Source organism: Centropristis striata, chromosome 15 (assembly GCF_030273125.1).
Source record: "Centropristis striata isolate RG_2023a ecotype Rhode Island chromosome 15, C.striata_1.0, whole genome shotgun sequence".
NCBI classification, from domain to species: Eukaryota; Metazoa; Chordata; class Actinopteri; order Perciformes; family Serranidae; genus Centropristis; species Centropristis striata.
The window spans coordinates 25,475,725-25,492,074 of NC_081531.1; the positions used below are offsets into that span (position 1 = coordinate 25,475,725).

At 40.9% G+C, this 16,350-nt stretch overlaps 1 protein-coding gene across 1 annotated transcript in view; it reads left to right on the forward strand.

The window, feature by feature from the left end:
• Positions 1-2,815: 2,815 nt before the first annotated feature.
• The window catches only part of nsd1b (nuclear receptor binding SET domain protein 1b), a 40,708-nt gene continuing 27,173 nt past the window's right edge, over positions 2,816-16,350 (forward strand). The window contains exons 1-8 of the mRNA XM_059351703.1: positions 2,816-2,968; positions 3,889-4,784; positions 7,465-7,606; positions 8,594-8,766; positions 8,991-12,036; positions 13,875-13,987; positions 14,140-14,395; positions 16,148-16,248. Of these exons, the coding sequence (XP_059207686.1) occupies positions 3,906-4,784; positions 7,465-7,606; positions 8,594-8,766; positions 8,991-12,036; positions 13,875-13,987; positions 14,140-14,395; positions 16,148-16,248 (4,710 nt within the window). The 5' untranslated portion in view covers positions 2,816-2,968; positions 3,889-3,905. The remainder of the gene's footprint in view (positions 2,969-3,888; positions 4,785-7,464; positions 7,607-8,593; positions 8,767-8,990; positions 12,037-13,874; positions 13,988-14,139; positions 14,396-16,147; positions 16,249-16,350) is intronic.

Sequence of the window (16,350 nt, forward strand, 5' to 3'; positions counted from 1 at the left end):
CTTACATTAATACATCAATAATAATAATCCAATAATATAATTGAAATATTTATGACAGTCTGAGTGGGGTCATTCTACATAATGAATACTTTGTTTTGATACCTTAAGTACATTTTAATGCTGATACTTTTGTAATTTTACTTAAGTTACGGATTTGAATATTTCTTCCACCACATGCAGATTTCAACTTTAATTTTAATATAATATTAATGGTATAATGGCAATTTCCATTTTTTTCATGGCATTTGCACATTTTGCAAAACAAGAAAAACCCTGTAAAATACAGTAAATATCTTTTTTAATTTTTTTTATTTATATCTGTAAAATAACAAAAGTATTTTTTTACTTTAATATAATAATAATTAATTAATAATTTAATAATATACAGTAAGTGTTTGGCAACTTTTGCTGCCAGACCTTTTACTTTTTTATTACTATTATTAATTCTTTTTACGTTTTTTTAACATTCAATTTTAAGTTTTACTAAAAAAAAGTTGCCTTAATTTTCATCAACATGCAAGACCAATAAGCAATTAAATAATACTGTAAAAAAAAAATCTATAATATCCTATTATATTAATTTACAGATTTCAACTTTTATTTTCTGATTCATATTTGTTGTAATTATATATATATATATATATATATATATATATATATATATATATATATATATATACACATGTTGTTATGTATGTGTGTGTTAACAGTAGCCCATGTGCTCCATGCCCATAGAGGTAAATGAAAAAATTAAAAAGTTTTCCTTTCGTATTTACCTTCAACAGTTTTAAGACCAGCGGGTTGATCGATTTAGAAAATGTCTTCAGAAGTGCAGTGCAGTTGCAGAGACCTTTTGGTTCTCTGTGTATGTACAATAAGTATTACTATTAGTTTTTGAGGGTAAGACTCATAAAGATGCTTCGTCAAATCAACCCCCGGTGATGCAGCAGGGGAAAGTCCGGCTGGTGGAAACATGCTGACTAAGCGGCTGACGGTTGCTGTAAATGAGAATGAAACCACGTTAATGGTCATAATGACGGCGGATCACCGGGAGATGCGCGCTCCTGCCGGTGCGCGGCGCTGTTCTGCGCTGCGTCACAAACCCGCAGCAGCAGGCCCTGTCCCGTCTGCCTGTCTGTCTCCCTCCTGTCTGTCTCTCTTTCTCACCAAAATCCTAACTGCAAAGATCGAGGCTGAAAAGCAAAACGCATCCTAAGTCACTCAGGTGTCCTTTCTCTGTCTCGCCTCCCTTCTCTCTGGGTAAAAAAACGGGGAAAGTGGACAGCTGATATTCATCGAGAGGTTTCTGAAAACGTAAAAATAACCACATGAACAGTCCGCCAGAGACTCGTCTCTTTTGCTTTGGGCTCAACAGTGACCCAGCCGAGCTTTATTGTGCAGAAGAGGAGGAGGGTTTGCTGTTTTGCGGCCGTGTAGATCATACCCGCCGTCTCTCAGATCGCCTCCCGGTGACAGGAGTGGCGTGTGTGAGAGTGTGTGGGGTATTTTTTTTTTACACCTGAAAACCCCTCTACCCACCCTCCTTGTCCTCACTTACATATCGTCTTCAATCTCCAAATATTCACTGCAAAAATCAAACCCACCAAAGCAGAAATCTCGCAGCTCAGCTCGGTCTCACCAGCCGAGAAGCTGCTTCCAGCTTCCACTCCTTCGTTTCTGGAGGAAAAAAAGAGAGAAAGAAAGCGTTTGTTTTTTTCCCCTTCATATGCACATAACCCCAAACCAGCACTGTCGACGCTAACAGTGATATTAGATGTTTTTTAGACGTGCGTTTGGCACACACACACTCTCACACACACTCACAAACACACACACTCACACATACACTAGAGGAGCCTCAGTCCCCCCTTGTCGTGGCACAAACGCTCATAAGACAGTGACTTTGGGAGGCAACACATGTAAAGAAAATGTTCCTGTCGTGGCATGGCTGATTCAAGAAGAACAGCTCCCAGGAACACCTCCAGGGCTCAGCAGAGGTGCGCTTTGGGGCTCAGTTCCTCCGTGGCTGGGTGAACTTTTATATCGAGCATATATTAACACTTTGTGGCCTGCTTTTTTTTTCCTCCTCTAAGGCTGGAGGACTCCATTTTGAAGGGACCGGGTGTGCAGACTACACAGCAACTCGTCTCAGGAAAGGAAACCCATCTGTTTTTCCGGGTCGCCTGCTGCACCATTTCACTGCTTCTCTCAGACGTGTTAGTGGTGGACATTTTTTTTAATTACTTGTCATTTTGTCTCCAGGGCGCATGCCTAAGTGCGTGTCGATGGTGAAGAAGATGCCAATTCTTTGGCACAAGTTTGGCTTGTGACATGTCATTGGTGGAGGCAGACAGGCGCTTTTAGGTTAATAATTGATGCTTGTAATTAAGCAGAGTGGCGGGTTTTTGGAGTTGTCGTTTGGTCACCTGGTGCATTTTATTTTTTTTATTTTTTTTGGTGGCTGTCAGCTCAGATTTTTTTTTTTTTTTTTTGGAATAGAGATTTACGGCCCATTCTGTGCTCCATGCTGTGGAGCGGCTGGGGAGGGAGGCAGTGGTGACGACTGGAGGTGCGCACAGCAGAGAGAGACTGACTTTGAAGGGGGCAGGCAGAGTCTGCAGGCAGGAAATAGCCATTCAGCAGAGCAGGAATCCATAGACGGAGGTTTATGAAGTTGTAGTTATCACAAAGCAGCAGGGGGAGTGTCGCTGGAGGAGCACAACACGCCTGAATCTCTATTCCAGGGGCCGCTGGACCAGGCTTTAGCGCATGTAGAGAGGAGGAGGGAGGAGGAGGAGGAGGAGGGAGGTGGAGGGGGCAGTGAGTGAGTACGTTTCACAGGATCTAGGCCTAGTAGTATTGCCGCTGGGACTCTCCTCATCCGCTTTCAAAAAATTGGAAATTAGCACATTTAAACGCCAAAATGAGCCGATTGAGAGTCATGTTCGCGGTGGCCGACACCGGAATGGTAAGATTCTCGCGACAGATCCCGTGTCATTCGGCGTTTTCTCCGTGATTTTTATTGTTTGATGCACACATAGCCTGCATCTGTCGGGGAGGGAAGCCTGTGGAGCCGTGTGTGTGTTAGTGTGTGTCAGTGTGTGTCAGTCAACTTGTTTTGTGTCGTCTCATGTTTTATGGCGTTGCTGTCTCTCTCTTGCAAGCATGGAAGCCACGAGCGACATACACAAACACACACACATACATACACACACACGCAGTTGCACACACCTATGCACACGCGCGTTTTGCACACGCGCGCGCACGACCATTTTTATTCGTGCTTGTAGCGCCGGTGTTTTGATTTTCACAATGATGCGCTATGATCTATCGCCTTTATTGTGTGTCTGTTTATGCATGCGCGTGAGTTTACAGGATGCTGACCTTATCCTACTTGATGTCATTTTCATCATATCGCGATAATTTTCCTCCAAGGCTTTACAGCGGGGGTGGCTCGTGTTTTGCGCAGAATCTCTTCACCCAAAATGTCACATTAGGTCGATCTGCTCGTCGTCAGTGAGTCTGTTTGCGTTTCATTTTGACATGATGTGAAGGCAGATTGTGTTGTTGTTGTTAAGGGATTTGATGTCTGAGCTGTGTCACTTTTAAAATAATATCTCATCACCAGCTGCCTGGGATAACTTTGGATCAGCTGCAGCGGTCTTATGCACATTTTAGAAACATGCATTGCAAAAAACATAGATAAAACGTCATTTTTAGTATTATTACTATATAATTATAACTAAATTAAACAAAATGACAACAGAGCTCTACAGATATATATTGACGAGCATTGGTGACAGGAAATATATGCAGATTAAAGACATCCCAACATTGATGTTTATTTTTTTTCTCCACTCTAATCATTTTCTGTTGTGTATGTTTCAGGGAGGAACCATGCCAGCATGAGTGGGCCTTACCCAGGCCCTGGCAGGGAGACTCATCAGTCCAGCTGCCCTTTGACCCCCGGCCGTGACCTCTCCGCCCTCTCCTGTGCCTCCAGACACCATGACCACGGGACAGGGTTAACCATGTCGTCTGCCGCCTCCTCCCTCAAGCATGCATCCGTCTATGGGTTCACACAAAGGGACCACTCCTCCTCTTCTTCTTCCTACAGTCCTCTCAGAAGGCTCCAACATCTCACCACCATGGTGAGCCAGCCCGACCTGGTCCTGCCGGTGAGGGAGCCAGAGAGGAGCTGGGAGTGGGGGATGAATAAGAACGAGAGGAGGAAGGGGATGGAGAGGGACTCCTGGGCTGATTGCACTGGAAGTGATTATTCTGGCACCCAGAACACAAGCAGGGAGGAGAGCTTTGGGGGCTCTTCTGCTGGACAAAAACAAGCCGTGGTCCAAACTAGAAGACGAGAAGTGCCATCAGCCAATCGCAGCAACCCGATCGTCTCAGAGAAAAAGACAGAAGGTTGTTTCTCAGGCCCGCCCAGCCCAGCCTTCTCCCTCGATAGCAACAGCCCCTTCGCTAACGGCTTCCTCCACTTTGAGTCCTCTCTGTTTGAGGACGAGGACAACGATGGAGAGCGGGAGGCGGTGTCCTCTCTGGGAGGAGGCTTGCAGGACAAACATGAGAGGGCGGGAAATGTTCTACAGTCCTCTCCTGGACACTTGAACTCTGACTCCAACCCTGCAACCCTGTCATCAGCCAAGGTTGTCACCCGGTCCCAGTCCTCAGGTCAGCGCAGGAGATACTGGGACGGCTCGGATGACGAGTGGGAGAGTGACACCGAGCTGTTTCTACTTGGGGATAGTCCCTCAAGGCATTCAATGGCAAGTAAACACAAGAATGGCTTTTCAGGTTTTTCATAACAGTTTGAACACCTCTATTAGATGCATTCTTCCTTGTGTAGAGAGACACAACATACATTTTCAAAAAGGCCCTCAGTCAAATGAGATTCAATTCACTCGAAAATATTTGCTTTGGTGTTGGATTACGTAACTTTTTTCACACACAAACACTGGGCATGACCTAAGCCTCTTTCTCATATAGTTCCCAGTAAATTACTGGGATAACCTTTGATGCACCGCTCGTGATATACATTTAAATTTACATTTAGTCATTTAGCAGCTTTTATCCAAAGCAGCTTACAGGAAAAAAGGGGAACAATCAAGGTATTGTGTGATAAGAGCCATTAGTGCAGCAATAAGTGCTAGTGACAATTCTTTAAGGGGTAGAATTGTCGTGTGGTGCTAGGAGAGAAGATGCTCTACGAGGTTTTTAAAGGTAGAGAGGGACTCCACCAACGGGGAACAAGAAATGCAAAAAGTTTGGATTGCCTTGGGCGAACTTTCACTATTCACACATGCACTACAATAAGTAACAACTACATCTTGTGCGTTTTCACACATGCCATGGTGATGCCCAAATAGATGCCATAAAGCTCAAAAGAATAAAACAAGGAATCAGGCTAGGCCAAATGTACCTGTATGCACTGGAAGATGTATATATATATTTTCTGGAACATGTTGGGCAAGGAGCTGTTTTTGTTTGATGCCAGTGTTGGTTTTTGTTGTGCCTTTCCCTGCAGTGTTACTGCTTTCATTCACAGCTTTACTGTCATGGGGGTCCAGATTTCCCTGAATATCGATGCATTCCCCCATTAACACCTGCAGGAAATCCCTGAACATTTCAGGGCTAGATTGAATGTGTTAGAGGAGCTCTTCAGAACACCTGCACTGCCTTTTACCTGTTGTAACAGGTTTGGTAATTGTGATTAATGATTAGGTTTAGATAAGACACAGGTCAACACAACTTCAGCAGTCTTTGATATTGTTGAGTCCTTTTTATAAAGAATTAGGCTACGTTTACATGATGACGGTCGCTTTGCGACCACTCAAAGTGCTTTACACTCCAGACTGCTCTCATTCACCCGTTCACACACACATTCATACTGGTGGCAGAGGCTACCCTAACCGGTGCCACCTGCCACTATTGGGAATTCATTCACACACCGATGAACGCAGCATCGGGAGCAATTTGGGGTTCAGTATCTTGCTCAAGGATACTTCAACATGCAGGCTGCCATGGTCAGGGATCGAACCACCAACCTTCTGATCACTGGACGAACGCTGGGCCACAGCCGCCCCACACCATATACTGTCTGTACATATCCTGTACATGTGGTGGAAAGACTCCTGTAAGTTTATTATAGCTGCCATATCATCTTGAAGGTCTAACGCATGGAAATAATCCCACATGTTTGTTTATTTCCCTGTACTGGAGCATGTATGTGACGTAAACGCGTACGTGACGTGAGCAGATCTGAGCAGAGTTTTGTGTCTTGGCAGTGTAGACGGACACGCTACGGCGGAGCGGATTACAGTTTTACACTCTGGAGGCTGGTTTCAGATTTTTACGTTTTTAAGCCCCAAAAACGCCGTCACCATCTAAACGAAAGGCAATATTCTGTTGTTTTTACCCGCAAGCGTCCTTGTGTAAACGGGGCCTTAAACAGTAATGGTCAGCTATCATGCCCCCCTCGGTGACCCAATCACAATTTGGCTGCTCTGAGTACGTCACTTCACACATGGCATTATACACATTATACACATTATACACATTATACACATGCCTATATGTGGTTGTAGAACAGCAATGAAGTAGTTTGTCTTTGTATATTTTTTTATTTAATATATGTCACAAAGGATTAGCAAAATGATACACTCTATTTTGCTTACATTTTAAAGAAAATCCAAACTTCTTTGGGATCACAGTTCTAACATGGGATGAATAATAGGTATACAAATTGTTATTTTAAGGTTTTGAAGTATTGTCTTAACTTTCTCATCAAATTCCCAAAACATTTCCCTATTGCTTTAAAGGTCTCCAGCCAGGGTTACATCACAGCAGCAGCCAGTATCAGCCCTCGGGCCATTCCTGCTACATGGTGTTCATAACTCAGGCCTGCTCATGCACCCCTCTAGTCAGCTAAGCCTGATGCTTAGAGCAGTTATTCCTGTTTACACTAAAGAAATAATAGCCACTAGTGTTACCAGGTTGTGGTATCATTGTACAGTGGTTTGTGTTTAGGTTTGAAAGTTGTAGTGAACAAGAAAAGACTATAATTGGACCAGAGAAGGAGGAGTTCATTGTTTTTCAGGAACTGAAACCTTGGACCCATTATGCAGTGTTTTTAGAGCTTGGTCATAGTGATTTACATATTTTTTCCATACGTGTTATATTTATGTCAGTCTTGGAGGATCAGCAGGTGTTTGACACAGGCAGAAATTTATGGTCATCACCAGTGAATCATCATGCACGCTTTATATCTTTGTTGATGTTTTCGATAGAGAATTATTGCAATGAAAAGTCCCAATGAAATGAAATAAAAATAAATAACTGCCAACACACCTGTAGCTCTGATACAGAACATTTGGTGTCAACACAAAACCTGCCTTGCATTAATTTGTCTGATTGCAGCTTTCTTTCTCTACATTGTTATGTTGACAGCAGAACAGCCTCAAGAAAAAGTCTTTGCCGCTTCTGAAGTTTTTAGAGGGTGACGTTATTTGGGCAAAGTTCAACCGAAGACCATGGTGGCCCTGTGAGGTGACCGTTGACCCCGCACAGGGAATCTATCACAGAGTGAAAGGTGGGCTTCAGAATTGTGTGATGTGCCCTAAGGGTTGTTTGGGTTGCTAGTTAATTGACAGCCCCAGCTTGAATAAACAGCACTGCAAAAAAGGTGTGTCTAAAAACAAGATAAAAACACTAAATCTGAGGGAAATGATCTTGCTGCATGGACAGATAATTTCACTTGACAAGATTTCTTAAATTAAGATTTTTAAATCTAGAAATAAGCATGTTGAACTCTTAAAATAAGAAATTGACTCTTCTAAACACCTAAATCTAGAGTTTTTTTTATCTTGGTAAGAAACAAATAATTGTCAGGTCACTCTGCTCGGGCCAGTTAATCGCTGCTTGCAGCTTTAATTTATCTTGTTTTAAGAGTTAATTTCTTATTTTAAGCGTTCAACATGCTTATTTCTAGATTTAATAATCTTAATCTAAGAAATCTTGTCAAGTGAAATTATCTGTCCATGCAGCAAGATCATTTCCCTCAGATTTAGTGTTTTTATCACTTTTTTTAAGTGAGCACATGAATGGTGATTAACCGTATACCAAATAGCTAATTGAAATTTCCAATAGCTAATGTATAGAGATGTGCAGATCAAATTTTTAACCAGCAAATGGATGTTAGTAGTTAGCTGGTGGTTACTTTTGTAACAAATGAAGCTAAATCACTTTAGAACTGTAATTCCTGGCGTCAAACTGGCTTTAAACTTGAAAGCATTAACGGCGATCTCCTAACTCCATGTTTTTATTGAATATTGGCCGATGACGAATTCCGCCCCAATCTTGTGACATCCCTTATTTCATACATAAACATTTCGGCCATGTAACAATAAGTCATGTTCGAAATTCTGATACTAGTATGCCTTTTTGATTGTTGTCATGTAAAGTTTGGATTTTAAAGCTCCCTTTGCTAAGGTGATGCCCTAGTGTACCTCCTGTACAGGATAATGTAGTTATAATTTGCATCTCATGAGATTGAGGCTGATGTTTGTTGTTGTCTTAGAGCCCAGTGACCGGCCCTGTCGGCTCTACCATGTCAGGACCTTTGGGGAGCCCATGGAGCTAACCTGGGTGGAGGAAAAAGCAACTCACAGTTTCCATGGAGGCTTTCAATTTGAACAGCTCCCCCTACTGCGCCGGAGGGGGAAGCAAAGGGAGCAGAGCTACAAATACACTGTAATTACTATTTTACGAATGATGAGTTCTTACTTGCATGCCCTCATTAAAAGTTTCTCTAAATCACCATTACTGCTGGGTGATAATTAGATAATAACAGAATCTTTGCAGAGTGGTTAGGAAAACATCATCATCACAATGAAGTAAACTCTTATGTTTATAGTATATATAAACTGGTATGTTATGTGTGCAAAGATTGAGTGTTTGCCCTTATTTTTCTGCAGATTGCAAAGCGTTTTCAGGACTCTTGGAAATCCAGTGTGGCAGAAGCTGAATCAATTCTCCAAGAGAGACTCAAAATGGCTTCCTCCATTACTTCGTGCATAGATGATGCCTTCCACGTCAGTTCTACACCGGAGAGAGAGAGCAAGGCCCATCCAAACTTTCCTCCCTCTACTTCACCTACCCTTCCTGAGACGTCGCACATGATCAATGGATCCATTTCATCCCCGAGTACAACTCCGGCAAAGCCAAGCACTTTAAAGAAATCTTGTGGCAAGAAGAAACCAAGTAAATCAAAGGACGTGAGTGGTAAACACTCTAAAAAGACGTTGTGTAATAGCCCTGACCAATCAGATAGAAACAATGGAGAGTGCCCATATTCTGACCTCGACTCAGTCCCTAAGATTCTGTGTCCTAAAGCACTTGAACGTCAGTCGAAGCTAGTTCCAAGTCAGCCATCTATTACAGTTGTCAAAGAGGTGAAGAAGCAGCCAGAAGTTCAGACTGGTCTTTGGTTCAGTAAAGCAGGCAAAGACAGGCGACCAAAAACAACCAATCCAATGCCAGACCGCACTCTCTTTAGTAAGGTGCCCTGTAAGAAAAAGAACTCATCAGTTGTAAGTAAAAAGACACTAGTTCCTAGTGCCTCCTCCTCCTCCAGTGGTGGAGCCAGTGACCAATCAGGGTTGTCAGACAAGTATAAGACTCTGGTACCTGCTGAAACAAATCTTTCACCTGAACATTCAGGACATTTGAAGTCTAAAAACACCCCAGTTGCTAGTAGGCCTTTTAGTACATCTTGCAGTCCCACTGACCTGCCGGGATTATCAGAAAAGCAGAGCTGGCTGGTCTCAGTTGAGACTCCTGTGCCCTTTGACAAGTGTGGATATTCAAAGGGTAGACGGACAGTCAGTGATACAAATGACACTGTTACTGACTCCTCATCTCACCAGTTAGGTAGTTCAGATGTTAAAAAACCGTTAGATACCGTCAGTTTCAATGACAAATCAAAGTTTAGCGTAAAGAAAGACAGTCAAACTCTTTCAGACACGGTGGAAAGAAAGAAAAATGTCCATGTAACTGACAGGATTCCTGACCAAGCAGAAGTAAAAGAAGGTAAGAATCCAACATCCAGTTTAAAAGTTGACCCTACTGACCCATTAGCAAGGCTAGAAAAGCAATCAACTCTCGTCTCCAAGTGTAGGCTGCCCTTCGTCAAATTAATTCGAAAGGACATAAAAGGTAAAAGGTTCCTCAACTCCGGTGTTACAGTTGTTCCAAATGACCAAGCTGGAGGTACAAAGAATGATACTAATGTGACTAAAACGTCCTCTAAGCAATCAGATGGGCTGGACGGCAAGGCAAGTGTCTCCATAAATCGGGCAGTGAGTTCACAATCCATAAAAGTCTCAGTTAAGAAGCTAAAAGCAAGTGGTGGGGCTGGTGTTCTTCATCTCTCGTCAGAATCATCACAAGGTAAAACAAACGTTGCCTCAGACGTGGCAAGTGAGTCTGATGAGTTAGGGAAGCCAGAGACAGAAAGAGTACCAGTTTTAAATGTAAGCCCAAGCAATGTGACTCACTCTAACAAATCAAAAGAGTCAGAAGGTAAGAAGACTCCTGCATCCAATGCAACAGACACGTCCTCTGACCACTTAGGCAGCTCAGAGCAAAAAGTCACATCTGCAACTAGTAGAGCTTTAAATGAAACTCCTTTGCCTTCTCACCACCATGGGAATTTAGTATGTAGGAAAGCGCATGCGCCCAAAGGCCTGTCTGTTGCAAAATCCAAGAAAATTGTCCACAAATCAAAGCAGGTTCCAGATGAAGTCAGTGAAGTCCTACTTCATGAGCCACCTGCCCACCTCCCAGCCAGCAGCCGGCTGATGACCAGAGCCCTGAAGGCCATGCAGGAGGCCGAGCAGAAGAAGCTTGAAAAAACCCGAAAGGAGGCAGAGCAGAAAGAACTCTTAAATCCGCGTAGGAAAGCTGAGGACCTTGTGTACAACTCTGTGCGCAAGTCCAAACTGGACCTTTGTACTAAAATGAAATCTCAAAAGTCTCATTTTAATAACAATGGTGATTGTGATCAGGACACTTTTTCGAGCAGTAGCACCTCCCCTTTGACATCTTCTGATTCAGTTGACTTTGAAGTTGATGTCAAGAGCGAAGATGAAGACCTCTCCATATCCTCAACTCCGCCAATGGACTTCATCCCCCTTACTTCTAAGGTAAAGGCAAAGAATGAAGATCATTCCTCTGACTTAAATTCCTCATCCTCGCCTTCCTCGCCATTTTCTTTTATGAATGCCTTTAAAAACGTAGAGGAGATATCCTTCCAGTCCCTGACAAGTGAAGGTGGAGGTAAAGCCACCTCTTTCAAACCAGACACAAACTACAAGTTCAGCACTTTTCTTATGATGTTGAAGGACTTGCATGACACTAGAGAGCGAGAGGGCACGCCTTTAGAACTGGAAATTGGCCCACCAAGTGCACATGTTAAGGAGGAACCCTTAGTGATGCCTGGGGAGGAGACACCCACTGGCCAAGGTCAACATATTGAGCATGTTAATAACAAATCAAACTCAAGTCGAGAGAAAATTGAAATCAAAACCAACGAGGAGAGCACAAGTCAGACGTCCAAGAGGCCCTATAACAGAAGGGGTGGCTCCACTGGGGTGAAAAAGAAAGCAAACCACAGAGTGCCTTGTCGTCCTGCTAGGTCTGGACCTGGTTTCCCAGGACTGGAACCCTCGCCAGCAATGGAGTCTTCATCAGGAATGGATTGCTCATCAAGAGTCCAATCCCTGTTGGAAATACAGAGCAGCAGCTGGGGGAAGCAGGATGGAGGCGTTGAAGGAGTAGCTAGGGAGGAGGAGGACAGTTGGAGCAGGGTAAACAAGAGTCTACATAACCTGATGCCTTTGGAGCAGAAGGGCTGTGACACTACGCTGGGTCTGGATCAGCCCAATGGCCGCGTTGCAGAGCGCACTGAGACTAAACCAAGCTTGATGCACAGGGCTGGAGAAGGTGACAGGGCTCCAAAAGGTAAGGACAGCCGAGTGTCTGCCCAGGTAGTTTGGGTCTCTTTCTAAGAGGTTATGACTGTAGATTTTTTTTGTGTGTGTTTATTAGTTTTTGTTTGCAAATTACAGCAGATCAAACCGCAAGACAATTTTTACATGGATCAGAGCAAACCCCCTATTCCCCCTGTTCCCCCTCCCATCCCCCACCAAACAAGCATAAGTAAAACATGTTGAAACCACAAACACAAGATAAAAATAAAGCGAAAATAGATACCAAAAAATAAAAAAAATAAAAAAATGTATATAAAATAAACAAGTAAATAAATAAAAACAAGAAACTGAATAGGCCTTGAACATAAATACACACGCACACACACACACACACACACACATATATATATATATATATATATATATATATACATACATACACATATACAATTATACACATACATAAAAATATACAGTCACTTAAATTATATAGTCAAATACTGAAAACAGTTATACTTATAATTTTCAAGGGTGTTCCTCAGGACATTATGTCACATCACATGTACAGTCTCCTCCCCCAGAGCTTCCTCCTACTGAAGCAAGTTACCAACATTAGCATTGTGTTTTAAGAAAATTATAAAAGGTCTCCAGATGTCATCAAAAACATGTTGTTTCTGTCTAATAGTGTATGTTATCTTTTCCATTGTCATGTTTGATGCCATCTCTTTAACCCATCTTCCAATTCTTGGTCCATCAATATTTTTCCAATTAAGGGAAATGATACGTTTAGCTTGATGACTCTAGATTTAGATTTATTTTAGATTCAGTGTGCCTTATGGTTTGGCTACGAAAATCAAGAGTTGGTTAAGGTTAGCCATTTACCCTGAATAGTTAAGGTTAGGCTCTAACCTCAAATAGTTTACATAGGCATTGACCTCAAATTTGGGTTAGGTTTGCCTTTGAATTGTTACAGTTAGGAATTAACCTTAAATTGTTACGTTTCGGCTTTGACCTTGAATATTTAAGGTTAGAATTGACCTCAAATGGTAAGGTTAAACTTTGACCTCAAATATTTAAGGTAGGGCTTTGACCTGCAATGGTTAACGTTAGGATAAGTACTCAAACAGCGAGTCTCCCAGGAGTTTTTGCTAGTTTTCAAGGGTTACCTTCTAGACAAGATCATGCAACAGGACACCTCATACAATTCAGTTCAACCATCATTCTAAATCTGTGTGGGTGTAACCAAGAGGTTAAACACACAGGGTTTTTTGTCATTCATTTTGACATGTTTTTGACCTTTCCTCCTCATTTTGACTTTTTTGTCGTTATTTTGACTATTTTTTTCGTGACTTCCTCTTCTTTCTTGTTATTTTGAAAAAATTTTGTGATTTCTACTTTTTTTCTCATTTTGAATTATTTCTCGTGACCTCATTTTCACTTTTTTCTCTTGACTTCGAATTTTTTATTGTCATTGTGACTTTTTCATGATTTCAACTTTCTTTCTCCTTTTGAATTTTTTCTCGTAACTTCGACTTTTTTCTCCTCATTTTGATTTTTTTCCTTTGACTTGAACCTTTCTCTTGTTATTTTGACTTTATTTTGGTGATTTCGACTTTTTTTCACGATTTCGACTTTTTTTTTCATTTGGACTTTTTTCTTTTGACTTCAACTTTTCTCTTGTTATTTTGACTTTTTTTTTCATGATTTCCACTTTTCCTTTTAATTTTTTTTGCCTGTGATTCGTTGCCATGGTATAAGCATGAACAGACATTAAAGACTTCTAGTTCCTTCCTTCTTACACACTATAAACAACGTTTTTATTTTTATTTTTTTAAAGCTAGTGTCTTTTTTCGTATACATCTTTTTCAGCACATAAACGAATAAGAAAACCAAGCAAGAGGCTGATTGAATGGACTGAAGAGTATGATCAGATTTTCTCCACCAGGAAGAAAACAAAAAAGCCTCTCCAGTCAATTGGAAAGGTAAAACTCATACAAAGTAAGATCTGTTGTAAGTTTATAATCACACATTGACATATCTGCATAATATAATGGCATTAAGCATCCAACAACACTTTTTTCCAACTACACATGAAGCTTGATTGGCAATGAAATCACATGATGTGTTTTTTCAGGCCACTCAGCCCGTTACCTCCATGTCCGAAGCCCCGGGATTGGACGACAGTGAACACGACCAGCCATCCTTGGACTTGCTTCCTGAAATACAGACACCACCTCCTGAGGATATTGCTGCAACAACACCCCCTGAACTACAGATTCCCAGTGCTGAAAACACATCCCCCCAAGATGCACCGGTGCTCTCCATTGACACACTAACCCCTCCTCCTGAAGCTGACCCCTCGCTGTCAGAAGGCCTCGTCAAAGACAACAGTAAGGAAGTCTTTGTGTTTGTGTGTTCAAAGTTACAAAGACTGTCCGGCAAAATAGTTTTCTGTCTGTAGGCCGAAGTAAAGAATTTTGTACCTTTCAAACTTCTGATTTGCAAATCAGTCCTATTCAGTTGCTTCACAATTTTTTATTAAACTTCACTTAAATATCCCTCCAAATCATAGGTATTATACTTTTTCCTTTCTCAGCTCAAATATTTTACCTGGATTTTGCATTGTTGAAATTGGTCTGAAATAGAGCTGGGTGTCAGTGGAAAACAATCATGTTTAAACTTTTCTTTTAGTGAAACAAAAAGTCAGCAAAAAAGTACTACTACACAGTCAATGTAGGGGTCGGGTCAAAAAGCTAGGCCAGTACAAGTTCTGATACAAGAATCTGTATGAATTAAAACATTTTTTTACTTTTCTCTAATCTTTCCTGTTTGTGTAAAACAGCGGATCACTTTGTGGGTCTTACACAGTTTGACCATCAGAGAAGTTTAGAGGGCAAACCGGTTACAACTCACAGACTGGCGTTTTATAAGGGGTGCATCAAGGTTATTATAGTTAACGAAAACTAACGAAATAACGAAAACTAGAATTCCAAAAACATTTTCTTTAACTGAAATAAAAATAAAAACGAGAGTTTTTTAAAACACGATAACTAACTGAAACTGTATTTTGTGGTTACAAAACTAGCTAAAATTATAGTCAAAATGTCCTTAGTTTTCGTCTTTGTCAACTTTTTTCATACGTAAACCTTTTTGGTTGATATGAAATCTATTTCATCTATCTGGTTTTATGACTTAATAACCTTATTGGGGCTGAGATGGATCAGACAAAGGAGATAAAGGAAACATTTATTGTGACCTTATTGAATCTGGCACCCAACAAATACCCCATTACAAAACAACTAAAACTAACACTAAAACTAATAAAAAACTAAACTAAATCTAAGCATTTTCCAAAAAATAAAAACAAAATAAAACTAGCAAACTCACATTAACCCTTTGATGCACAACATATTGACACCCCTTCTAACCCACAACATGGGTCAAAATGACCCACATTCATTTCCCATGATATTTAATTAATATTTAATGCTTGCTGTGTGCTTTTGTGCTCTCTTTTGATATCAACTTATTTTATGATTGAATATTCCAAGTATTCTTTAAATATCTTGTTTTTGATAACAACAGATCATTATTTACATTTTGCCTCTCATACTTTATGAAGAAAAAACTTTTTGTATTATTACATACCTAACAACTTGGCTAAGTGGCTTGCTAAGCTAACTACTTAGCGAAGAAGTTAGTTAAGTATTTAGCTTAGCAAGCTACTTAGCTAAAAAATGGATATGGGTCACTTTTGACCCATGTTGTACATTAGAAGGGTAGTGACACAAAAGGGGATTTTATTCAAAAAATAATAAAGGAAAACATAAAATTAGGATGAATGATGATCAAAAACAAACAAATTGAGGAAAACCTGGAATACTGAATGATGTAAATAATTTATTGCAAAGATATAGCACATAAAAACTCTGTCGGGTCACTTTAGACCCATGTTGTGCATCAAAGGGTTAAAAACAAATTAAAACTAACTGAATTTGAAAAGGAAAAATCACAACAAAATTAAAACTAAAACTTGTGAAAAATCCAAAACCATTATAACCTTGGTGTGCATAAGCCCAAAACACTGGGAACCACTGGTTAAATATACAAACACGTCTTTTCATGTGACATTTTATTGACAGGAATCGTTCCTGTGCTGGAGAAGAAGCGGAAGAGGAAACCCACTCAGAAGATCCTGGAGTACTGTCTGGAGGCAGAGGCCTCAACAGGTCCCAAGAAGAAGGTAAATATTGTCTGTACATTCATTCATCATCCATACCAAAACAAATGTATGCCTGTCTACATGTAAGATTCCAGTTTCCCGGACAAAGGGAACAATTTAAAA